Here is a 25593-nt window from a genome sequence, read left to right on the forward strand (position 1 = left end):
GACCGCAACAAATTGCCTGCATTAAACTGTTTCTATAAGTGGCTTTTGGCACTTGGAAATTGGAAAGGGGCGATGACAGTTGCAGCACCACAGTTATTACTTGAAACTCTCCACTCTCTTTATACTGGCCATGTCCAGGCTCTTCTCCAATACCCATAGACTTTTCATTGGAACAGTCATCCACCAGAAGCAATGCCTCTATGAAAGTTACTTTGCCCCATGAACATAGAGAGGTACCATTACAGCAGGCAATTCCATCAAATCTCATTTAATATTTCAATTTCAGATGCTTCAAGCAGCGTAATATAAATACATGATTTATACAGTCTCTATTGCATTTTTATTTATGATCCAGAGATTAAAATAGCAGCCAAGGGGAGCAATTTTCCCACAACTTATATACTTCCCAAGAGAAAAAGTAAAGGAACACACACATCAAGAAGCTTTCCATGTTTCTGCAGGTAATAATCACTCTTAATACAATTAATGACTATCATTCAGCAAGTACCAAGATACCCATTGCCAGCAGTGGATTTTATGCCTGGATATTCCCAGCAAAGACTTAAAAATTAAACAGTCACTACGGATTTTTAAAAAGACAAACGCATGATTTCCATGTTCTAATTTCCTTGGCATGATTCATCTAAGGATCCCAATTCACAGCTTCTTAGTTGCAGATTAATCAATAAAAGGAATGAGAAGTTTTCTGCTACAGGCAGCCTATGAGTACACGCTGCCAAGGAGAAAAACAGTTTGAGTTAGCTGCACTTTCTTCAACCCAGTCAAAGGGTCAGTGCCTGAGGCATATGGCAGATGCTTTAATGTTGCTTGTCCAGTCACTCCAGAGTCTTCAATGTGACCCCACCACCACAAAGACAATTGGAGTGTTTGCATGCCTCAACAAACCCATCTGAATGGGAGTTTGGATTGGTATTCAAGGCATTCATATTTAGCATATGAGCAACAGCCACGTGTTAGTGGGCTTGAAGTAACTTATTTGTGAGTTGTGGGTTTAGACAAGTCAGTTCCATCACTTTCCACTGGGATTTCACTTTTCATATAGAAATGCCCTTCACTGAGTTGTACCCAGTGGTTGCTTTGTAGTAATAATGGAAAGAGCGTCTGCTTGCATAAGGGAGGCACCTGCTTTTTGCCTATCCCGCCTATCCACTGCAGACCTCCATACCTCCCACCCCTCAAAAGCTGCTCCTGAGAGTTGGGAACTATCTGGAATGGTATGGGATATGGCAGAGAGGGTTACAGAAGGAAAGTGGGGAATTGGATGCATCACCTTGTGCAAGTGGAAGTGCTTTCCAGTAGTTTAAAGGCTCACTGGATATGATCTCTTGGAATTCTCTCTCCACCCCTACTCCTCAAATTCTAACCCTAATGTGGCTATAAATCTCATTGAACTCATCAAAATCCACATGTGCTTTCAGAACTGGGACTTGGGTTCCCTGCATCCTTGCACAGTGTTGGTCAAACCATAATTAAAAATGCCTCTTCCTGTTTGTTTCACAATTTCAGCAACGGAAGTAAAGTTTCTAAATCTTTATCAGCCTCTTTATCCTAAAAGGAAAAAAAGGAAAGAAAACAAGAACTATATTTACGCACTTGCATCTCAAGAACTACTCAGAACTGCTATACCCATTACCAGTTTCTGCAAAAACAAGGGATTATTTTCAGTGTTCATTGTCGAAGAAAACATAACTGGTTCATTCTTCCTTTTCATCATTATGCAAAAGCTAAGTAAAAGGCTGAACTGAGGGGAGGGGTGTGTGCCCCTAATCCAGTACAATGATTTTCCTTTCCAACTTCCTTCTGCGTTGAAGTATTCATTACATTCAATTCTAATGGGTACTAATGAAGGGTTTTCAATGCCTTTTGAAAGAGTTTCAGTTAACCTTGCATTCCTGTGACTTGAAGCTTGGGACTTACATTCATTATCATTTCCAGGCCTTTCAAACACAGGTATTGAGGGCCTGTATAGTTGATTTCCATTAGTTAAATTTGTCTTGGAGCTGTTTGCATCTTGACTTTATTTGGTGTCTCCATGCAAGTCATTGTCTTACAGTGTCAAAGCTAAGTTCAAATGCATATGAAACACCTGTGACCATTTGAAATAGAACCCTGTGTGTGGAGCACAGCTCTGTGTAGCAAGTTGTCTGTATGAAGTGGCTCCCCATCAGGGTGGGACATTTCAAACTATACCATTGCAAATTTAGTGATTGAGGACATCAGGGTAGCATAAACATTTGCATGAAGCAGCTGGCTTGTCTTGTGTAGCTGCAATAAAGTGGTTTCTTTTTAAGCAGTATCCTAGATAGCTAGGCACCTGTACGACCTAGTCCTCAGTTTTACACATACTGCATGTGTAAATATTGGGCTTTGTACTCAGCCAGTCATTGTACTATGGGAAATCAGTCCCAGACTGCCAGACTTAAGGAACAAGGCACACAACAATGATAACTGGAAACAGATTTAGCATTGCAATGTTGTTAAATAGTCAGCAGGTCACTGGTGCTTTGGGATCCAATAACAAAAGTGTCCTGGCCAGCAGCACAGAAGTAATATTTCTACACAGCAATGGCAGGAATTGATTTCCCATGATGAGTTCATTTCTAGATGTCACAGCAAAAAGGATACAGAGAAGAGGCAAGACAGAACATATGCTGTATGAGACAAGACTGAAGAAACTTGGTAGTTTTGTCATATGTAGAAAAAATATGGAGAGATACTACTTCTAACTATGTAAAAACAACAAAAAGGAGAACAGAAAAAAATCAGATGGTTCAGACGCAATGGGATGATCTAAACAACAGTCAGGGGACTGGTCGATTGGGTCAGGGGAGTAGTTAATGCCTCTCTACAACAAGGCAGAATTCCATCATGCTTAAAGGAGGGAGTTATAAGACCACTGCTGAAAAAGCCCTCCCTGGATCCCTCTTTACTAGGCAACTACCGGCCAGTCTCCAAGATAAGCAAGATAATAGAGCGTGTGGTGGTCGCCCAACTCCAGAGATTCCTGGATGATACGGATTATCTGGATCCATTTCAATCTGGTTTCAGGCCTGGCTATGGGACAGAGACGGCTTTGGTCGCCTTGGTGGATGACCTACGCAGAGAACTGGACAGGGGGAGTGTGTCTCTGTTGGTTCTACTGGACCTCTCAGCGGCTTTCGATACCATCGATCATGGTATCCTTCTGGGCCGCCTTCCTGAGATGGGACTTGGGGGCACTGTGTTACAGTGGCTCCAGTCCTTCCTGGAGGACCAAACCCAGAAGGTGGTACTGGGGGACTCCTGCTCGACCCCCTGGCCATTGACCTATGGGGTCCCTCAGGGTTCAGTTTTGCCCCCCATGTTATTTAACATCTACATGAAACCGCTGGGAGAGGTTGTCCGGGGTTTTGGGGTTCGGTGCCATCAGTATGCTGATGACACTCAACTCTATTTCTCTTTTCCACCTGAAGCCAAGGAAGCCGTACAGGTCCTAAATCAGTGTCTGGCATCAGTGATGGACTGGATGAGGGCAAACAAGTTGAGATTAAATCCTGATAAAACAGAGGTACTCCTGGTCAGTCGGAGGGCAGATCAGGGAATAGGGATTCAACCAGTGCTGGATGGGGTTGCACTCCCCCTGAAGTCTCAGGTTCGCAGTTTGGGTGTACTCTTGGACTCAGCTTTGAATTTGGAGGCCCAGATTACTGCTGTATCCAGGAGCGCCTTTGCCCAATTAAAACTGGTGCGCCAGCTGCACCCATTCCTGGACCTGCCTAATCTGACTAGGCGATGCATGCCTTGGTTACATCCCGCTTAGACTACTGTAACACGCTCTACGTGGGTCTGCCTTTGAAGACTGTTCGGAAACTTAAATTGGTACAAAGAGCTGCAGCCAGAGTGCTAACCGGGGCTGGTTACAGGGACCATACAACTCCCCTGTTACAACAGCTCCACTGGCTGCCAATTTGTTTCCGGTCACAATTCAAAGTGCTGGTTTTGACCTACAAAGCCCTATACGGCTCAGGTCCAGGCTATTTGACAGATCGTATCTCCCTACATGAACCTGCCCGGGATTTGAGATCTTCAGGTGAGGCCCTTCTTGTGCTCCCCACACCTTTGCAAGTACATATGACGCGGACACGAGATAGGGCCTTTTTGGTGGCCACCCCTAGGCTATGGAACTCCCTTCCGAGTGAGGTGCGATTAGCTTCCTCCTTGCCGTCTTTCCGGCGACAAGTAAAGACTGTTTTATTTCAACGGTCATTTGGGATAGAGAACGACCAAGATTAAATGTCATAGGATTGGTGTCTACAGTATATGATTTTATTATTTTAAATTGTCCGCTGTTTTTAACGTATGTTTTATGGTTTTTAATTTTTCTCATAGTTTAATTCTATTTTAATTGTATATTTCTGTATGTTTTAATGGTGTTGTTTTTAGTTGTAAGCTGCTCCTGAGTCCTATTGGAAAAAGGGCGGGGTAGAAATAAAGTTTATTATTATTTATTATTATTATTATTATTATTCAGATGTCATGGAAAACTGAGATTTAAGAAGTCTCCTCTGCAATTGGACACACAAGAAGACGGGGAGTGCTCAGGCTTGTCATTCATGTTCAGTCAAATCATGCTTTGTTAGAGTAGTTCCTTTACATCTGAACTATTATATTTCAGGTTTCCAGTATATGAGAGTTGGTGACATGTGGTGGCTAAGAATGCCAAATGTGAGCCAGGAAATCCCCACTTGAAATCTCATCTCAGCCATGATATCAGGAGATGGCTTCCAGTAACCCACTTCTGCTCTTCCTCAGTTCCCCCTCCCCCTCCATCTGCATATGGAGAGAACAATACTGGCCTGCCTTACAGGGCTTGTATATTCAACACTAAGATTTATTTATTTGCAAAATTTATATCCTGCCATTCATCATAAAATGTTTGCGGGACAGGTCATAACAATATAAACATTCATAAAAATATTAAAAGATCTAAAATTCAGAATCCAGTTTTGTGTATATAAGATCTCTCCATTTGTTCCTCTCAGTACAAAGCCAGTACTAAAAATGTAAGAGGCTTGGTGGAAGACTTATCCCAGTCTGCATTTGTGTTGAAATTGTTTTTAGATTTCTTTTCAAAAAAGATGTTTTAAAGATTATTTTGTTTTTAATATGTACATTAACATTAACAACAACAACAACAATAGAAATGCTTTCACATGGCACCAAAAACCTCAGGGAGAGGATATTCCAGAATTAGGGTGTCACCACTGAGAAGGCCATAGACTGGGCTTTACTTGCTAATGGTACAATCAAGAGGGTTTTATGTATATTTTACTGTTCCAATAAACAGAAAATGCAGGGCACTTTGCGATACATAGAAAAAAGAAAACAGGCAGCCCTTGTGAAGAACAACTTCATGGGCACATTAAAGCCTTGGAGGATTTTCAAATGGGCCATGTAGGATTAAATTGCAAGGGGGGGAGGTAACAGATTTACGGTAAACGCTAGGAAATTCCATAGTAACTCTATAGTAGAATAAGCCATTAAGGAATGATCTGAAATCTCATGACTCTAAGGAAAAACAAGAAAGACATCTGTCAAGGACCTCTTGCTTGTCTTGGAGCACTGGACTGACCCAGATGTCCTAGAAGACTTGAGAGATCCATCCAATTCCATAATTAATGTGTCCACAGAAAGCTTTTGCTCAACAGCAATAAGATGCAGTAACTAACCAAGAAATCATGAATCAGTGCCTTGAAAGGTATTTATTGTACTCATTGCATATCTTTGCCAAAATACTGTCAAGTAACAGGAAGAGATGTCAGTTTCCCACAACATATACCTGAATCTCCTTGCACTACAGAGTTATACATTTCAAACATCTAGCATAAGTAAATCATAATGAAATATAATTTGTCTGAATCAAGCCTCCCTGCCAAAAAAACCTTCTTATTTTTAACTGCATTTGTAGCATGCTTTGCATGTAGGGTATTTGACCTTGGACTTGGCAACCTTAAGCAATGCTCAGGGTAAGTGTTTATTAGAATTATCTATGGCAATTCTAAAACACACAATTTCAAAATTAGACAGCAACAACTCATCTGATCAGTATGAGTAATTGCACTGCCCAACGCCCAATTCCTCAATAAAAAGAGCATCATCACCATGATAGTTGTCTGTTTAAACAGTTTCATAATATTAATTGTTACTCTCTGTACTCAGTTTGCAATGTGTTCCTGCAACCAGTCACATTGGATGTCACAAGCCACCTTCCACTTCACATGCAATTACCGTATTTCATAATATCTTGACCATAGGAATTCTATTTTTTCTTTCTAACTGTTCCTCTACAGCACTAGAGGAAGAGGAGGTTGGGAAATTGTGGCCCTTCTGGTATTGCTGGATTACAGCTGGCCAGTGGTTATGATGGCTGGGGCTGATGGGAATTGGAATTAAATATTTAGATGACCACAGGTTTCCCACCCCTGCTCTACAGAAATAAAGGTACAATCCATCAAGAAGCTCTTTTCTGCAGGCCCTATTAGAATTGGTTAAAGCTGCAGAAGAATACTGCCATCATACAGCCCTTGTATGCTATCGGCACCACCCAGAATGGCATGGAAAGGAGCTTAATGATTCGGGTTACCTACATGACCATATTGTAATATTCTTAGGTTACTGATGAGGCATGGGAACCAGGCAAGGAAGACAGCTTTTTTGTTTTTCCCAACCATGTCAGAAAGCTAACATATAAATTGGGCTTCAGACCCACCTCTTTGGTGACCGACAGCATTGACAATGCAGTTTCACAACATTTCAGGGCATTGCTCCTTTGGCCAAGATCTTTGTAGCACTAAGCAGGGGCAGAAAGAGAGTGGGAGAGAGAGAGAGAGAGAGAGAGAGAGAGAGAGAGAAATCACATCAGGTACCTGATTAGTAGAAATTGTTGACAAGAGCACAGTAATTTCACTTACCTTTGCCAAATAGACATAATTGTATTTTGAATATCCAGGATGTATTTCTTCAGCCTGCCCAAATTGAAAAAGAAGAGAGAAAAAGATGAACAGCACAGCAAGAACAACACAGTCAACATACTATTTCTAATACAGCACACAGGTATTCCAGGAGCTGTTAGCCTGGACTTAGGTCTAGGGGCACATAGCTTGTGGGGTGTGGGGTGTGACAAGCCAGTGACAGCAAGCTGCGGCACCACATGGGCTGCAGCTGCAGGAAGTGCTGCATCCACCACTTGGGCTGCAGCTGCCCGCCGCCATTTTAATTTAACTTAATAACTCTCCCAAAGCGAGTGCAGGAAAGAATGGCAGTGAACTCAGCAGCTGAGGTGCCATGTTCGGGGTTGCGGGGCCAATGAGGACACCGGGCCAATGATGGGGTACTCAGGGAAGTTAGCAAGTTAAATTAAGACAGTGGCGAATGGCTGCAGTCTTCATTGCAGCAGCCACCCTTGCCCCATTGCCTAACTGTTCCAGTTAGCTGGCCAGCCACGTAGGTGGGAGATGAGCAGACCTACTGCTCAACAAGGTCTGCTATCAGCCAAGACAGCAGCCCGTAAGGCACCTCGAGTGGCACCCCCTCAAACCTAGCAGCATCTCTACCTAAGAGACAAGGAGGGATGGCACAGGAAAGGAGCAAGGCTAGAAATATTGTTGCATCTCCTATTGCTTCTGTTTCAACATGACAAGATGCAGATAAAGGGCCACAAAGCAGTTTGTATCTTCAAAGGAGAGCCAATGTGGCACCAGATCATACCATCTCAACATCTTTCTGGCATCTACTCCAAGCAAGGGCTGCAAATTACAACTTGCAACTTGCACAGACCATCATGCCAGGTTTCTTTCAATCAGGATTCGGTTCACTAGCCAAAAGCTTTAACAGGTGCAATCTTCATATAAACAGCTCTCCATATGAAACTCAGGGTATTGTACACTCGAAACAGCCCAAATTCCAGGTGCTACTGATGCAGCAGGTTCATGAAATTTGGTTTAGGCAGATGCATGTAGTTATGCTACTACACTAGTATCATTCATTGGCCTTTGAATTTACAGCTGCTGAGAACAACTTGTTGAGCAAATTTCTTGAACACCAGCCACTTGGTAGGTGGGCTTTTGCAGAGAAATGAGGAAGTGGGGAAATAGTATCTACCTTAAGAAAATTCTGCAAAGCTTCATCGATTGTTGAAGCTGGCGGAGTCCCAAAAAGAGCAGCAGCTACTTTTTTTTCAATCCAAGACAACTGAGCCACCTTTGGAAATGCCAGGAAGAAGGGAGTGGGGTGAGGGAAAAGACACAGTTATTTCAGAGATGCTTTTAGGATATGAAATAAATGTGGGTTTGCAAATCGATAGTTTATTATGACAATCTTCAAGAAAAAAAGATAACCACACCTGGGGGAAAAAAGGTTACAGAATAGATCTATATTTGATCTAGTCAGCTGTACAATTGGTTTTTTTGTTATGTAACCTAGGCATTAAGGAGCATATAAATTAATAAATAATAATATAGTTTCAAATATAAACAAGTGGCCATCACCAATACATATCTGTTAAAAAAGCTCCTTTTTAAAAAAGTCTAAAAGGGCATACATAGGAAGCTGCCTTATACTGATTCAGACCATTGGTTCATCTAGCTCAGTACTGTCTACTCTGACTGGCAGCAGCTCTCCACAGTTTCAGACACGGAGTCTCTCCCAGCCCTCCCTGGAGATGCCAGGGACTGAACCTACAGCCTTCCGCATACAAACCAGATGCTCTACCACTGAGCCAAATAATACCATAGTAACCCAAAATGCACACTTAAAAAATAGTCCCATTGAAAAGTGGAGTTTGCTTATGAGTAAACACGATAGGATTGGGCTGCCCAATACAACACACATACACACACAATGTTTCTTTAGAAGAATATTTTTACTCCATTCACTGTAGATACATCAATCAAAGACTTCATCTATTCTCAGTGGCTTCCCCCCACCCTCAAATAATATACTCTACAACTATATACTCACCAGAGTTCAATCTTGAGCAACCTTCCCCAAAATTAAAAGACTAAACTACATGGCTTAGCCTTTGGGACTGAGGTTAAAGCTGAGGAAGGGTAGAAAAATGCCAGTGAACTGCACAGCTTAATTCTGTACTAGTCCCACTGGAGGGGGGTTACATTCGTTATCGTCCTAAGCTTTTAGCACAGGGGGCAGGCTATGCATACATATTTTCTTACATTACTGAAATGATGTGCAAGAGTAATTCCAGGATGAAAACTGCATACAACATTCCCCTCACTCTCAAGGCCTCTCCCTGCTTCACTTGTCAAGGGGAATGTTACTTGACAATCCTACTGTCTGCTTTTAAAAAAAAATCTTGGGCAGCATTTTCATTTTTAGGCAGGGCAAACTACGTGCAGTCAAGGATCTTGCACTGGAAGAGCTGCGGCATTTATAAGCATTAGGTTTAGCTAATCCAGATGGAACGTATAGGGATCGATAGAAGAATTAAATGAGAAGAAATATTGCTTATATAATATTCCCATAGACCACCCAAATTTCAATATACAGTACGGCCCGCTTCCCGGCACTTGGCTTCCTGGCGTTCCACTAATGCGGTGGCTTTCGTTTTCTATTTTAAAGCCAATTTTTGCTCTTTTGCGACGTTCTGCGACATTTTCACTTCATTTTTGCACGACGGCCCCATTATAGTCTATGGGTTCCACTTTACGGCGATTTCCGCTTTACGGCAGGGGTCCGGAACGGAACCCGCCGTATAAGCGGGGCCCTACTGTACACACATTCATAGTACTGCACACTGATGGGATTCCACACAAGGTTCAGCTGTGATGTCATAGGACATCTAAAACTTTCCACTGTGGAATGTATAATTAGCTCCTTAAAACTTGTGGCTTGACCTTAAAGTATGAGATGTGTCTGGCACTATTTGTGTTTTGTTACAAAATATAATAAGAACTGATGTTGAGGGTTTCAGTTTCATCTTCTGGCTGGCTTAGGATTTGATTTGCACTCCTCAGCAACTCTTCCTCACCAGAAGAGAAACTGCTAAACTTGGTTCTAGTACTTTCTTTATCTAATTTCCAACAAATTTTAAAAGCAGCACCAAAAATTATATTTATGATGTTAATTGTATACATGGCATATACTTTATGTTCCAGCCACCTTTAAAAGGGAATATGCCAAGTAGCATTTCTAACAGCTTTAGAATTGAGATTTACCGTACAGGTTTCATTTTTATTGATACGATATTGCCAGGTGGAGATATTCTGGAAATAAATCTGTCTCATTCTTTAGAATTAAATCAATTGTACAAAAGGAAGAAATCTTTTTGTATACAGTTTGGAGCTGTTATTTGTCACATTTGCATTTTGCAACTCCTTCATGGAGTTCAGGACAGTTTTCGCAGGAGTATCCCATTTTATCCATGCAAGGCTTCTGGGAGGGAGTCTTGGCTAAGAAGGAAAGTGACTGGTCCAAGGTCACTCAGTGAACTTTGAGGGTATGCCAGTGAAAAAATGTGCAGATGTTGTCAATTACGACTTATGGCAACCCTATGAATCTTTTTTTTTATATATTCATAGGGTTTTCATGGTAAGAGGTATTCAGAGGTGGCTTACCATTGCCTTCCTCTAAGCCAACGGCACCCGGTATTCCCAGGTGGTCTCCCATCCAAGTACTAACCAGGCCTGACCCTGCTTAGCTTCCGAGATCAGATGAGATTGGGCATGTTCAGGGTAGTATGGCTGTAGGCAATGTGGAGATACACATGAAGTTATTCCACTATTCCAAAGAGGTGTTAAGACAATGGTAGAAGGAAATTTCCCCAGAAATGATTTTGAGCTAGGTGGCCGTTTTGAACTTGGGTCTTTTTCTGGAAAATGTGTTATTTTTACATTCTTTTTCCTCCCACTAGGTTCTGTTTAACCTAACACCACTTCTTAGGAGGAGGTTAGGCTAAGGGATAGTGAATTTGCCCAATGCCACCCTGTGAACTTTACATATGTTAAGTAGGCATTTGCCCACATCCAATACAAACACCCCAATCATGGTGCCATACCAATTCAATGAAAGCAAATGTATTGAAGCCCACACTGGCTCTACTGAATCAGCTTTTTCTCTAGCTCTGCTGAATCAATTTTCTGCCTATGCAATTAACTTAGTGTATGGAATTCTGCTTCCCTAAATTTTAATTGATCCCAGATTTCATCCAATTCCTTGCTTCGGTTATAATTTTCCCTCTTGAGATATTCTGTCTAGATTCCTTGATAAGAGTAAGATTATTTTCTTCAGCGTTCTGGTTACTTTCCAACTTGGCTAAAATATTCTCTTATCTAACCTACAGGAATTGGATACTGTTTCAATCTAAAAATATGATGATGCCCAGGGTATATTTAAATAACTTGAAACAGAGATAAATTGTATGTCCTCTTTCATGAAAAGGACAGGAAAGTCTGGCATATTTATGTCTTTATTGTTAATTACTTTCAGGTACAAAAAGAAAAATGCTTGATACATTTCAAATTTACATCTCTTTCAAAAATATATGCAATCATTACATGTGGGTCTGAAGAAGAGAATACCGGGTGAAGTCCTATAACATGTGGATTTAACTTAGACTCTTGCATTAAGCAGGAGGTTGGACTCAATGGCCTTATAGGCCCCTTCCAACTCTTCCATGATTTACTGGTAATTGAGCTATATTATAATGCTACTTAAAAAAAAAAAAGCATGATATTTACTGCAAATAGCCCCACATCCAAAAGGAACACTTAGAAAGTGGGTTAAAAATAACACATCCAGAAATAATACTCTGGGGCTATGGAGACAAAATTTGATAGTTTTCACTGAGCAATTAGCGTGTGGAATATGGCTGAACATTTAAAACTTGATTGATAAATGTACAAATGATCTGTGAGCCAACACTTACTTTTCCAAGCCTTTGCTAGCTCTTCAGTACCAATGAGAGTGAAATCTGCTGCATATTTTCAAGGAGACTCCAGCTTTCAAGGGTGTCCACATCATTGAAGCCAAGCTTCTTTATCCAAAACTGCATTACCCTTTCAAAATGGCAACACAGAAAATACAGTAGGGCCCTGCTTTTTGGCAGCCTGCTTTTCAGCGTTCCGCTAATATGGCTGTTTTCAATTAGAGTAAGGCCCCGCTCATACGGCACTTGTTCTGCTTTTATGGCATTTTTCGGGCATCGGGCGCCATTTTATTGATGGAGTTCCACTTTTCAGCGGGTTTTGCTTTTCGGTGGGGGTCTGGAACGTAACCCGCTGTATGAGTGGGGCCCTACTGTAACCAAGCAATAGCTGATAATATCATGTGCTGGGATGAATCCAAGGAAAGTGCACCCTCATCTCATTTACGGGAAGGCTCTAGTTAAGCTCCTAGGCTACTTGGCATGAATAATACTGAGTTTAATGCCTGGTATGAGTTGCTGGAAGCCCATAAAACTCACATTGCAGAAGCTTTACTGGTTGCTGATTTGCTTCTGGGTTCACTTTATGGTGTTGGTGCTTAGTAATTCTGGGCCCACCCATGTAGCCGGTCATGCTCTCGACCTTGTATTTGCCTCGGGTGGGGGAGGTAGTGCTCTGAAAATGGGGGTTATTTCTTCAGACCCCGTGTCATGGTCAGATCACTATCTGGTAAAAATGGACCTCTCATTGCCGCACACCCTCCACAGGGGACAGGGACCTATTAGGATGGTCCGCCTCAGACGCCTGATGGAACCAACAGGATTCCTGAATGCGCTGGGAGATTTGGAGCTGACTGAAGACCGCCCGGTCGAAACCCTGGTGACAGAGTGGAATAGAGAAATCACCAGGGCAATAGACCGGGTGGCTCCGAAACGTCCTCTCCCCCTGAATAGAGCTCAAACCGCACCGTGGTATACAACACGGTTGCGGGGCTTGAAGCAGGAGGTGAGACGACTAGAACGCCGGTGGCGGAAATCTTGCTCAGAAGACGATCGGACACGGGTTAGAGTAGCAATAGCGGCCTACCAAGTGGCAACAGAGGCAGCAAAGAGGGGTTTCTTTGCTGCTTCTATTGCATCTGCAGAATGTTGTCCCAGGAGGTTGTTCCAAGTGGTCCGAAGCCTCGTCGGTCCAGTTGCGCAGGAACCCTTGGAGCACTCTAAAGCCTCCTGTGACACATTTGCAAAACATTTTGCTGATAAAATCGATCGTCTGAAGAGTTCGATTCCGTACGCCGTGGACACAGGAAGCGGGCCAGAGGCGGTCAGTTGCGATCCGGTCCGGTGGGATCGGTTTCGGCCTCTTCCCTCTGAGGAAGTGGACAAGGTGCTCTCTACTGTGAGACTGACCACTTGTTTGTTTGATCCTTGCCCTACATGGCTCATTGTGAGCTGTAAAGAGAGACTGAGCAAAGGGATCAAGGCGGTGGTAAATGCCTCCTTGGAAGAGGAGGCATTGCCATCGGCCCTCAAGGAGGCGGTAATAAAGCCCATCTTAAAGAAGCCCTCATTGGATCCCCAAGATTTGAATAACTTCCGCCCAGTCTCCAATTTACCATTTTTGGGCAAGGTGATCGAACGCGTGGTGGCCAAACAGTTACAGACACACTTGGAGGAAGCGGATTATTTAGATCCATTCCAATCGGGCTTCAGGACTGGACATGGAACTGAAACAGCCTTGGTTGCCCTGGTGGATGATTTGAAGAGGGCGTTGGATAGGGGTGAATACTCATTCCTCGTCCTCCTGGATCTCTCTGCGGCTTTTGATACCGTCGACCACGGTATCCTTTTGGATCGCCTGGAGAGATTGGGAATCGGGGGCACTGTGTTACAGTGGTTCCGATCCTATCTCTCTGACAGGCACCAACGAGTGGCAGTGGGGGAGGAGGTTTCAGACCCTTGGCCTCTTAATTGTGGTGTGCCACAGGGCTCTATCCTCTCTCCCATGCTATTTAATATCTATGTAAAGCCACTGGGGGCCATCATCAGGAGATTTGGGCTGCAGTGCCACCAATATGCGGATGACACTCAGCTCTATCTCTCATTCAAGTCCTCACCAAAGTTGGCTGCGGAGACCATTTCCAAGTGCTGGAGTCCGTAAGTGAATGGATGGGAGGCAACAGGCTGAAACTGAACCCCGACAAGACCGAAGTACTGCTTGTGGGAGACAAGAGACGATTAGGAGATTTTGACCTGGTGCTGAATGGGGTTAGTTTGCCCCTGAAGGACCAGGTTCGCAGCCTCGGGGTCATTCTTGACTCCCAGCTGTCCATGGAGGCTCAGGTATCAGCAGTGAGCCGGGCAGCTTGGTATCAATTGCATCTGATACAGAGGCTGCGACCCTATCTTCCGGTTCATCTGCTCCCACGGGTAGTGCATGCACTGGTCTCCTCTCGCTTAGACTACTGTAATGCGCTCTACGTGGGGCTACCCTTGAAGACGGTCCGGAAATTACAGCTGGTACAGAATGCGGTGGCACGGTTGATTACGAACAGCCGCCGACGGGATCACATCACCCCGGTACTTGAAGATCTACACTGGTTACCAGTTGTTTACCGAGCCCAATTCAAGGTGTTGGTATTAACCTTTAAAGCCCTACACGGTTTCGGTCCAGTGTATCTAAAGGAGCGCCTCCAGCATCACCAAGTATGCCGCCTGAGAAGATCAGCCTCTCAAGACCTTCTCTCGGTCCCACCAGTTAAAACAGCTAGACTGGTGCGGACCAGAGAGAGGGCATTCTCGGTTGTGGCCCCCACCCTCTGGAACTCTCTGCCATACGATCTACGCCATGTCCCTTCCTTGGTAGGTTTCCGCCAAGGACTAAAAACATGGCTATTTCAGCGGGCATATAGAATCCCTAGTTAATTTTAGTTTTATAGTGTACAGATGGGGGTAACTGAATATGTTATAATTGTATTTTTATGTATTTTATAAGTGTATTTTAAATTTAATTATGTACGCCGCCTAGAGTGGCTGTTCATTCAGCCAGATAGGCGGCCTAAAAATAAAATTTTATTATTTTATTATTATTATTATTACATTTAAAGGACAATGCATTCAAAACTGCCCCCACATGGCCCCTCCCAACCCAACTCCAATGCTCAATTCCACGCAGAAGCCTCATTTTCTGTTGACCTGCATACAAACACAGTCATGCTAAAAACTTGGCTCTGTGTGCGAATCTCAGTGGTAGAACATCTGCTTTGCATGCAGAAGGTCCCAAGTTCAATCCATGGCATTTCCAGATAGGTCTGGGAGAGACTGTCTGTGTGAAATCCTGGAGAGCTGCTGCCAGTCAGTGCAGACAGTACTGAGCTATATGGACCAATGGTCTGACTCAGTATAAAGCAGTTTCCTAAGTTCCTACTTATTACATGTCTAAGACTGTCTAGTTTGGAGCTGGAGAGGGTGCTCTGGGTGTCAATTGCACTCAAAATAGCTTGGAAGCACAACAGAGCTACCCTACTGTACAACTCCAAGTAGAGAGGAAGACGGGGGCTCATTTTTTAGGCTTGTCAAAGGGAGACAGAAGTCTTGCCATGGCAAAGAGATTTGTGGTACATTGGTCACAGAATTTTTGGCAGCCTCATCAACTATTAACCATCAAGCAGAGACTTGTTCCAGTGTAACAGATCCAAGATCTTTCCTTTTAAGTGTGTGTTGAGTGACTACTGGCCTTTTATGGCTAAGTGTTTTGTTCTAGCAGTTACGCCTTGTCCTTTTGTCTCTTCTTCATTGTTTGGATTTTATGGATTTTATATTTCATTTAATTTTGTTCCTTTCTTTGAGAATGTTGAATTGAAACACAAATTATAAATTCTTTAAATAAAATAAAAACTGTCACAGTTGCACTTTATACATTTCACTGGGGACGACTTAAGAGCTCAGTTGTAGAACTTGACATGCAGAAGGGCCCAGATTCAGCCCCCAACATCTTAGGTTAAAAGGATCTCAAGTAGCTACGCTGAAAGATCTCTTCCTGAATCCCTGAAGAGCTGCTGCCAATCAATGGAGAGCATTCTAAGCTTGATGGTCTGACCTTGTAATACAAAGCTTCATACTGTCAACTCTTTTCTGAGAACAGAAGTAAAATTGCTCAATTTTTAAATAGGCCTTATGGGGTTTCTGCTATGTAAAAGGACTTGAGACTCACTTACTTCATAACACCATCTTCCAGTTAGGTAATATAAAAAGGGATCCTGAGGCTTAAGCACAATTGCTTTGTCTAGATGCTCCTGTAAGAAAGAAGACTAAAATGAAGTTTCTTTTTCTTGTTTGCAACTGCCTGGTTAGAAGCCAAAGCTCACAAAGAGGGCCAAGTGAGCACGACCCTTTGCTAAATTTGGCCAGGCACTCTGTTTTAATTATAATTATTCAAAGCCATCTTTACATTAAGAAGCCACAAACAAGTTATTAATGAACACACATTTAGAAGAGAGTAAGTAATGTCTTAGAATCAGTAATGGAAGGGTGCAATACTACGTCAGTTAAAATCAACAGCACTGCCATTAACTTTAAGATTAGCAGCATTTTTAATTCTATCAGCAGTACATCAGCAGTCACAAGCAAACCCAAACATAAATGACATTTATTATACAAACACATAATTATGCACATCCTTCCCAGTCTGCTGCTGTTCTTTAGACATTCAGACTTGGGAGCAGTACAACAATCTTATGGCTGGTTCACAAAGTCATGCTTAAATCTTTTCAGTTTGAAAGCTAGTTCATGATGTCTGGTAGGAGCATACAAAAATAATCTAATCTCCTCAACATAATCCTGGCACTGAACCATGCCCCCCAGGCAGAGTTACTTTTACTCTGAACACTGTCTTCAAAACTGTCAGGAGGAAGTAATTTAATAATAGCAGGAGCTTAAGAAAGCTACCAAAAACATACCTTAAAGAGGTATCCATTCCTGATTTTGTTCTGTATACTTTCAAACTGAGACATGTAGCCACACATCATTGCAAACCTAAAGAGGAAGCAGCAAGTAACCGGGGTGGGAGTAGGAAGAGAGAAGCACCAAAACATTCACGATCATTTTAATCACAATGATGCCAGCCTGGCTGAGATCCTCATATGAAAGAAAGACCGATATGTGAGTGCATGAAAGAAACCATCTGCAAAACCAGTTTAATGTGGCACACAAAAGCAGATGTAGTCAAAACAAACTCAAACCCATCCAAATATATTAAGCAGGGCTGTAATGGTTAGTCTATTAAATGATTTAAGCATTTTGACAGACAAAAAAAATTAAAGAATTTTAAAATTATTGTTCAAACTTTTCACAAAAACCACAGGAGGCATGTAATCTTAGAAGAGGCATTCCTTCTCTTCTCTCACACAGAGCAGAATGCCTTTTCTAAGATGGTGCCTGCTGTGACCCATAAGGGATAATCTAAAACAAATAATGCATTTTTTGTTCAAAACAATTATTCTGTTCACATGCAACATTGTTGTATTTTAGAGTTTATTTTAATTACTGCTTTTAATTATTAGAGATCCCGAGTGCCACATAAGCATGAGAAGTGTGGGATATAAATGCTCATATAAATTTAAAAAAAATCCTTATATTATCAGATTTTGTCTCAGAAATATAAATGAAAATGTTGGGAAGGCTTTGAATCAGTTTTGACTCCAGATGCTTTTATATACTATTGAGTGTTCACACTATTTTACCTTCCTCCTCTCCTCCCACTAAACACACACCACAAATGGTTTATGACAGTTGCAAGCAGAGGGATGACAACATATTTCCCATTTATATGGAGAGAGCAATGTATGCTTCTATAGTGTTCAACCACTCTGTATTTTTTTTATAGGACAAATTCAGGTTATCCCAGAAGAGATGATTTACAACATTATGGAAGATCTTTCAAAACTAGTCTGTCAAAAATTATCATCATCATCATCAAGACTGTTGGCAAATCTAAGCAGGAAAGATAAAGGAATTTCAACTATTTGGATGAGAAAAGGATACTAAAAACTTAATTTCCCGTAAGTTGCAAAAATACAGGGAACATTTTCTCTCCAAAACCCCTTGGCTCATTAGGTGCTAATCAGATAAAACCAGCTCAATGGACTGCAGCTAGAAAAGAAAACAATGAAATGCAAACAAGCTAATCCCGGGTTTTCACCAAGTCTGTGCGTGACAAGGAAAGAGAAGTGCTGGGCTAAACCAGTTAAGGGTGATACTTTTACAGATACTTTCTAGACAAATAAAAAGCTGCTTATTTTTCTTAGTGCAAGTCACACTGGTTTCAATCATATCTGCTCCTAAAAACAGAGAAGGGAAGTTTTTGAATGGAAGGCATAGATTTTATTATCCTCCTTTTTATTACCCCCTTTTAAAAATAAAAACAATTCCAAAGAACTATGCTACAGCATGGAAGAAGATAAGTACAGAAGTTCTTATTTCAACTTCAGGGAAGGAGTAATTTAGCCAAGGAAGCAATTATAGGAAGGAGAGGTGGTGGTATTGCTGGCATTTCCCACTTAATTTTTTTATTTAAAGAGCTACATGAATTTTGCTGTACATAAGAACATAAGAAGAGCCTGCTGGATCAGACCAATGGCTCATCTAGTCCAGCATCCTCAGAGCGTGGAAAAGTTGCTTTTTTAAAGTACAACTCCCATCAGCCCCAGCCAGCATGGCCACTGGATTGGGCTGATGGGAGTTGTAGTTCAAAAAAGTAACTTTTCTAAGCTCTGAGCATCCTGTTCTCATAGTGGCCAACCAGATGCCCATGGAAAGCCTGCAAGCTGGGTCTGAGTGCAAAACCCTCCCCTCCTGTGGCTTCCAGCAACTGGTATTCAGAAGCATACTTTCTCTAACTATGGAGGCAGAGCACAGCCATCATGGATAGTAGTCATCAATAGCCTTATCCTCCATGAATTTGTCTAATCCTTGTTCAAAGCCTACCAAGTTGGTGGCCATCATCGTCTCTTGTGGGAGTGAATTCCATAGTTTAACTATGCACTGTATGAAGTACTTTATTTTATCTGCTCTAAATCTTCCAGCATATAGCTTCATTGGATGTCCACAAGTTCTAGTGTTATGACAGAGGGAGAAAAACATTTCTTTCCACTTTCTCCATGCCATGCATACTTTTATACACTTCTGTCATGTCACCTCTGATTCACCTTTTCTCTAAACTTAAAAGCCACAAATGCTGCAACCTTTCCTCATAGGGGAGTCACTCCATCCCCCTTCATAACTTTGGTTGCCCTTTTCTGAACCTTTCCAGCTCTACAATATCCTTTTTGAGATGAGGCAACCAGAACTGCATACAGTATTCCAAATGCGGCTGGATCATAGATTTATATAATGTTATTATGATATTGGCAGTTTTATTTTCAATACCTTCCTAATGATCCCTAGTATGGAATTTGCTTTCTTCCACAGCCACTGCACATTGGATCAACATCTTCACTGAGCTAGTTCAGACCTCATGAGCATAAAAATGAAATTAAGTGGGGGTTTTTTTGCTCCACTATGCATAACTTCACACTTTTGTAACACTGAATTGCGTTTGCCATTTCACCACCCACTCGCTTAGTTTGGAGAGGTCCTTTTTGCAGCTCTTTCCAATCCCATTTTGTTTTAACAACCCTGAACAATTAGTATCATCAGCAAACTTGGCACCCTCACTACTTACCCCAAACTCTAGACTGTTTATGAACAAAGTCAAAAAGCACAGGTCCCAATACTGATCCTTGGGGGACCCCACTGTTAAAATCTTTCCACTGGGAGAACTGTCCATTTATTCCTGCTCTCTGCTTTCTGTTTCCTAGCCAGTTCCCGATGCACAAGAGGACCTCTCCTCTTATCCCATAACTGCTAAGCTTCCTTAGGATTCTTTGGTTAGGTACCTTGCTGAAAGCTTTTTGAAAGTCCAAGCACACTATGTCAACATGATCACCTCTATCTATGTGCTTGTTGACACTCTCAAAGAACTCTTAAAAGGTTAGTGCAGTGTTTCTCAACCGGTGTGCCTCCAGATGTTGTTGGACCACAACTCCCATCTTTCCTGACCATTGGCAATGCTGGCTGAGGCTGATGGGAGTTGTGGTCCAACAACATCTGGAGGCACACCGGTTGAGACACACTGGGTTAGTGAGACAGGCCTTGCAGAAGCCATGCTGGAATTGTTCTATTTGCTTGGTTATTTTATCTTTAACAACTTTCCACCAGTTTTCCTGGGACAGAAGCTAACCTGCCTGTAATTTCCAGGATCCCTCCCAGATACCTTTTTAAAAATTGGAGTAATATTGGCCATTTTCCAGTCCTCAGGTACGGAGGTGTATCTGAGGGACAAGTTACATATTTTTGTTAGAAGATTAGCAATTTTACATTTGAGTTCTTTGAGAACTCTCAGGCAGATGCCATCTGGATCCAACAATTTGCCAATTTTATTTTGTCTATTAACCTAGAATGTCATATCTCATCACCACTATTTGCTTCAGTTCCTCAGACTCCCTTCCTGCAAAGGTTAGTTCAGGCACAGGGAAGATATGCCCTGTATCCTCCGTGGTGAAGACAGATGCAAAGAATTCATTTGGCTTCTCTGTAATCTCCTTATTCTGCTTTAGACTACCTTTGACTCCCTTGTCATCCAAGGGTCCAACCACCTCCCTACATGGTCTCCTACTTTGAATGTATTTAAATAATTTTTTTGTTGTTAGTCTTTATATTTTTAGCAAAGTGCTCCTCACACTCCTTATTTAGCATGCCTTATTGTCTGCTTGCTTTTCTTTTGCCAGAGTTTGTGTTCCTTTTTATCCTATTATCCTCATTTGGAAAAGACTTCAATTTTTTGAAGGAAGCCTTTTTGCCTCTAATAACATATTTGACTCCCCTTGTTAACCACACTGGCATCCTCTTGATCTGGTGATACCTTTCCTGATACGCAACATACACTCCAGTTGAGTTTCTATTATTGTGTTATTAAGCAACTCCCAAGCATTTTGGAATGATTTGACCTTTTTTTTTGTAATTGTGCTGCTTCAAAAATGATAAAAACCAAACACAGGCATACACAAAAAACAGATGCTACAATGTCACTGAGAAGCACCCACTATACAATGTCTGGAGAAGGATGTACGTGTGGCTAACAATGAGGTGGGTAAAGTGGCAACACTGCCACCCGCCATGTTGCACCCACCATGTGCACAGAAAATAGTGAGATGAACACATCAAAAAGCAGTGTACATCCCTGAAATGTGGATGGGCAACAGCAATTCAACTTGGAAAAACAATTGTTAGTATCATTAGGAGCCACCTGTCTGGCCGCACCCTATGACTCACAGGCACAATCTAAAGGGACACTCACAACCTAGTTCTGTCCTTGCATGGAAGAAATATGGTAGATGGTATAGTACAATTTGCTAGCAATTGATGTCTTCAGAAGAGAAAAGTCATCTAGATCCTATACAATATAGTAACTTCTGCACAATCTCCATGCAAAATTAATTTTATCTGAGAAACCCTAAAGCAACTTCTGATAATCACAATGTATACATTAAATGAAGAGTTATTATCTGTTAGAGCTTCATCCCCTGAAAGAAACTCTTAGGCTACAATCCTATACAAATGCGCCAGATTGCAAGCCCTACTGCACACAGTGGGGTGTACTTTGGGGTAAACATGAATAGGATTGTGCTGCAAAGCACAGTTGCCTGCTCTACTTAAATAATACTGGACACAGTACTCATCTGCCTATAGGATGAGTTAATTAATTAATTATTGTATTTATATACTGCCCCATAGCAGAATCTCTGTGGGCGGTTTTCAATAACTAAAAACATTAAAAACAAATATACAAATTTAAAAACACATATTTTAAAAACAATATAAAACACAATTTAAAACAATTTAAAACACATGCTAAAATGCCTGGGAGAAGAGGAAAGTCTTAACCTGGTGCTGAAAAGATAACAGTGTTGGTGTCAGGCGCACCTCATCACAAAAACCATTCCATAATTTGGGGGCCACCACTGAGAAGGCCCTCTCCCTTGTTGCCAGACTCCCAGCTTCCCGCGAAGTAGGCACCCGGAGGAGGGCCTTTGATGTTAAGCGTAGTGTACAGGTAGGTTCGTATCGGGAGAGGCGTTCCATCAGGTATTGTGGTCCCAAGCCATGTAAGGCTTTATAGGTTAAAACCAGCACCTTGAATCGAGCTCGGAAACATACAGGCAGCCAATGAAAGCAGGCCAGAATTGGTTTTATGTTACCAATCTGGCCACTGCATTTTGCACAAGCTGCAGTTTCTGCACCATCTTCAAAGGCAGCCCCACACAGAGCGCATTGCAGTAATCTGGCTTGGAGGTTACCAGAGCATGGACAACTGAAGCCAGGTTATCCCTGTCCAGATAGGGGTGTAGCTGGGCCACCAACCGAAGTTGGTAGAAAGCACTCCGTGCCACCAAGGCTACCTGAGCCTCAAGTGACAGAGATGGTTCTAGGAGAAACCCCAAGCTACGAACCTGTTCCTTCAGGGGGAGTGCAACCCCATCCAGGACAGGTTGGACATCCACCATCCAATCAGAAGAACCACCCACTAGCAGCATCTCAGTCTTGTCTGGATTGAGCCTCAGTTTATTAGCCCTCATCCAGTCCATTGTTGCAGCCAGGCACTGGTTCAGCACATTGACAGCCTCACTGAAAAAGATGAAAAGGAGAAATAGAGCTGCGTATCATCAGCATACTGATGCCAATGCCCTCCAAAGCTCCGGATGACCGCACCCAACGGTTTCATGTAGATGTTGAACAGCATCGGGGACAGAACTGACCGCTGCGGAACCCCATACAGTCCAGGGTGCCGGGCAATGTTCCCCAAGCACCACCTTCTGGAGATGACCTGCCAGCTAGGAGCGGAACCACTGCCATGCAGTCCCTCCCACTCCCAACTGAGCCAGTCTTCCCAGAAGGATACCATGGTCAATTGTATCGAAAGCCGCTGAAAGATCAAGAAGAATCAACAGTGTCACACCCCCCCTGTCTCTCTCCCGACAAAGGTCATCATTTATTTTATTTATTTATTTATTTATTTATTTATTTATTAGGCTTATATCCCACCCGACTAGCAATAGCTCTCTGGGCAGTGAACAGCAGAAAAATACAATAAATACAAGAAGAAAACAATACAGTGCAAAAATCCAATTTAAATTATAATAAGTTAAAAGTACAGTTAAAATGCTTTGGGAAAGAGGAAGGTTTTAACTTGGCGCCGAAAAGATGACAATGTCGGCGCCAAGCGAACCTCCTCGGGGAGACTATTCCACAGTTCGGGGGCCACCACTGAGAAGGCCCTAGATCTTGTCATAACCCTCCGGGCCTCAGTATGAGTTGGAACTCGGAGGAGGGCCTTCGTAGCAGAACGTAGTGTATGGGCCGGTTCATAGCGGGAGAGGCGTTCCGACAAGTATCGTGGTCCCGCGCCGTGCAGGGCTTTATAAGTCAATACCAGCACTTTGAATCTGGCCGGGAAGCATATTGGTAGCCAGTGCAAGCGGGCCAGCACAGGTGTTATATGCTCGGACCGTTTGGTCCTTGTCAACAGTCTGGCCGCCGCATTTTGCACTAGCTGTAGCTTCCGAACTGTCTTCAGAGGCAGCCCAACGTAGAGTGCATTGCAGTAATCCAAATGTGAGGTTACCAGAGCATGTACAACCGATGTAAGGTCCTCCTTACTCAGATACGGGCGTAGCTGGGCTACCAACCGGAGTTGGTAGAACGCATTCCGAGCCACCGAGGCTACTTGAGCCTCAAGTGAAAGGGAAGAGTCTAGAATGACTCCCAAGCTACGAACCTGCTCCTTTAGAGGGAGTGTAACCCCATCCAGGACAGGGAATATATCCATCATCCGATCAGAGAAACCATCCACCAACAGCATCTCAGTCTTGTCAGGACTGAGCCTCAGTTTGTTAGCTCCCATCCAGTCCATTGTCGCGACCAGGCAACGGTTAAGCACATCGACGGCCTCACCTGAAGAAGATGAAAAGGAGAAGTAGAGCTGCATGTCATCAGCGTACTGATGACAACGGACTCCAAATCTCCTGATGACCGCACCCAACGGCTTCATGCAGATGTTAAAAAGCATGGGAGACAGAACTGACCCCTGCGAGACTCCACATTGGAGAACCCAGGGTGTCGAGCAATGTTCCCTAAGCACTACCTTCTAGAGATGGCCCACCAAGTAGGAGCGGAACCACTGCCAAGCAGTACCTCCGACTCCCAACTCCGCCAGCCTCTCCAGAAGAATACCATGGTCGATGGTATCAAAAGCCTCTGAGAGGTCAAGGAGAATCAACAGAGTTACACTCCCTCTGTCTCTCTCCCGACACAGGTCATCATACAGGGCGACCAAGGCCGTCTGAGTGCCAAAACCGGGCCTAAAGCCCGATTGAAATGGATCGAGATAATCGGTTTCATCCAATAGCGCCTGGAGTTGGCCAGCAACCACTCGTTCCAAGATCTTGCCCAGGAATGGGACATTTGCAACTGGTCTGTAGCTGCTGAAATCTTCTGGGTCCAAGGAAGGCTTCTTCAGGAGTGGTCTCACCACTGCCTCTTTCAGACAGCTGGGGACCACTCCCTCTCGCAAAGAAGAATTTATCACCTCCTTGGCCCAGCCAACTGTCCCATCCCTGCTAGCTTTCACAAGCCAAGAGGGGCACGGGTCGAGTACTGAAGTGGTTGCACATACCAGTCCAAGCACCTTGTCCACGTCCTCGAGCTGAACCAACTGAAACTCATCCAATAAAACATGACAAGACTGTGCTCTGGACACCTCACTGGGATCAACTGCTATAAACTGGGAGTCTAAGTCCCGACAGATGCATAAGATCGTATGCTGAAAGTGCTCAGCAAACTCATTGCAGCGGGCTACTAATGATTCAACCATGTCCTGAGGGCCTGCATGAAGTAGCCCTCGGACAACCCTAAAAAGCTCTGCTGGGCGGCAAAGGGATGATTTTATAGTGGTAGCGAAATGATGTTTTTTTGCCGCCCTCACCGCTCTCACACACAGTTTGTTACAAGCACTAACCAGCGCATAATTGCATCCGTTGGGAGTTCGCCTCCATTTCCGCTCAAGCCGCCTCCTATCTTGCTTCATCGCTCTCAGCTCTGGTGTATACCAAGGAGCTGTATGAGCTCTGCATAGGAGAGGGCGCGCAGGAGCAATCATGTCAATGGCCCGGGTCATCTCCGCGTTCCACAGATCAACCAGGACTTTGACAGGAGCGCCAGTCCAGTCAGCCGGAAAAACCCCGAGAGCCTTCTGGAAACCTTCAGGATCCATTAGTCTCCAGGGGCGGACCATTTCAAGAGGTCCACCACCCTTGCAGAGGGAAGAGGCTACTGAAAGTCTAAACTTCAGCAAGCAGTGATCTGTCCATGACAAAGGGAGAGATGTAAAACTCCCCACATCCAGATCACTATCCCCATGTCTGGTAGCAAAAATAAGGTCTAGAGTGTGCCCTGACATGTGCGTTGGGCCAGTAACATATTGAGACAGCCCCATGGTTGTCATGGAAGCCATGAAGTCCTGAGCCGTCCCAGACAAAGTCGCCTCGGCATGGATGTTGACA

General features: G+C 43.2%; 1 protein-coding gene and 1 non-coding gene across 5 annotated transcripts in view; both read right to left on the reverse strand.

Moving 5' to 3' along the window:
- Nucleotides 1-252: 252 nt before the first annotated feature.
- The window catches only part of RMDN2 (regulator of microtubule dynamics 2), a 45560-nt gene continuing 20219 nt past the window's right edge, over nucleotides 253-25593 (reverse strand). For 2 of the 4 annotated variants that reach the window (XM_061624735.1, XM_061624737.1), the window contains exons 6-11: nucleotides 16897-16972; nucleotides 16156-16233; nucleotides 8161-8259; nucleotides 6972-7025; nucleotides 6770-6850; nucleotides 253-1569 (exon numbers count right to left, since the gene is read on the reverse strand). In XM_061624735.1, coding sequence (XP_061480719.1) covers nucleotides 1516-1569; nucleotides 6770-6850; nucleotides 6972-7025; nucleotides 8161-8259; nucleotides 16156-16233; nucleotides 16897-16972 — 442 coding nt within the window. In that variant the 3' untranslated portion in view covers nucleotides 253-1515. The remainder of the gene's footprint in view (nucleotides 1570-6769; nucleotides 6851-6971; nucleotides 7026-8160; nucleotides 8260-16155; nucleotides 16234-16896; nucleotides 16973-25593) is intronic. The other 2 variants (XM_061624738.1, XM_061624736.1) reach the window with 2 other exon arrangements.
- LOC133384685 (5S ribosomal RNA) lies at nucleotides 10647-10765 on the reverse strand. The gene has a single exon (XR_009762643.1). It is a non-coding gene; the product is annotated as a 5S ribosomal RNA (ribosomal RNA).

Source organism: Rhineura floridana, chromosome 4, assembly GCF_030035675.1.
Source record: "Rhineura floridana isolate rRhiFlo1 chromosome 4, rRhiFlo1.hap2, whole genome shotgun sequence".
Taxonomy (NCBI): Eukaryota; Metazoa; Chordata; class Lepidosauria; order Squamata; family Rhineuridae; genus Rhineura; species Rhineura floridana.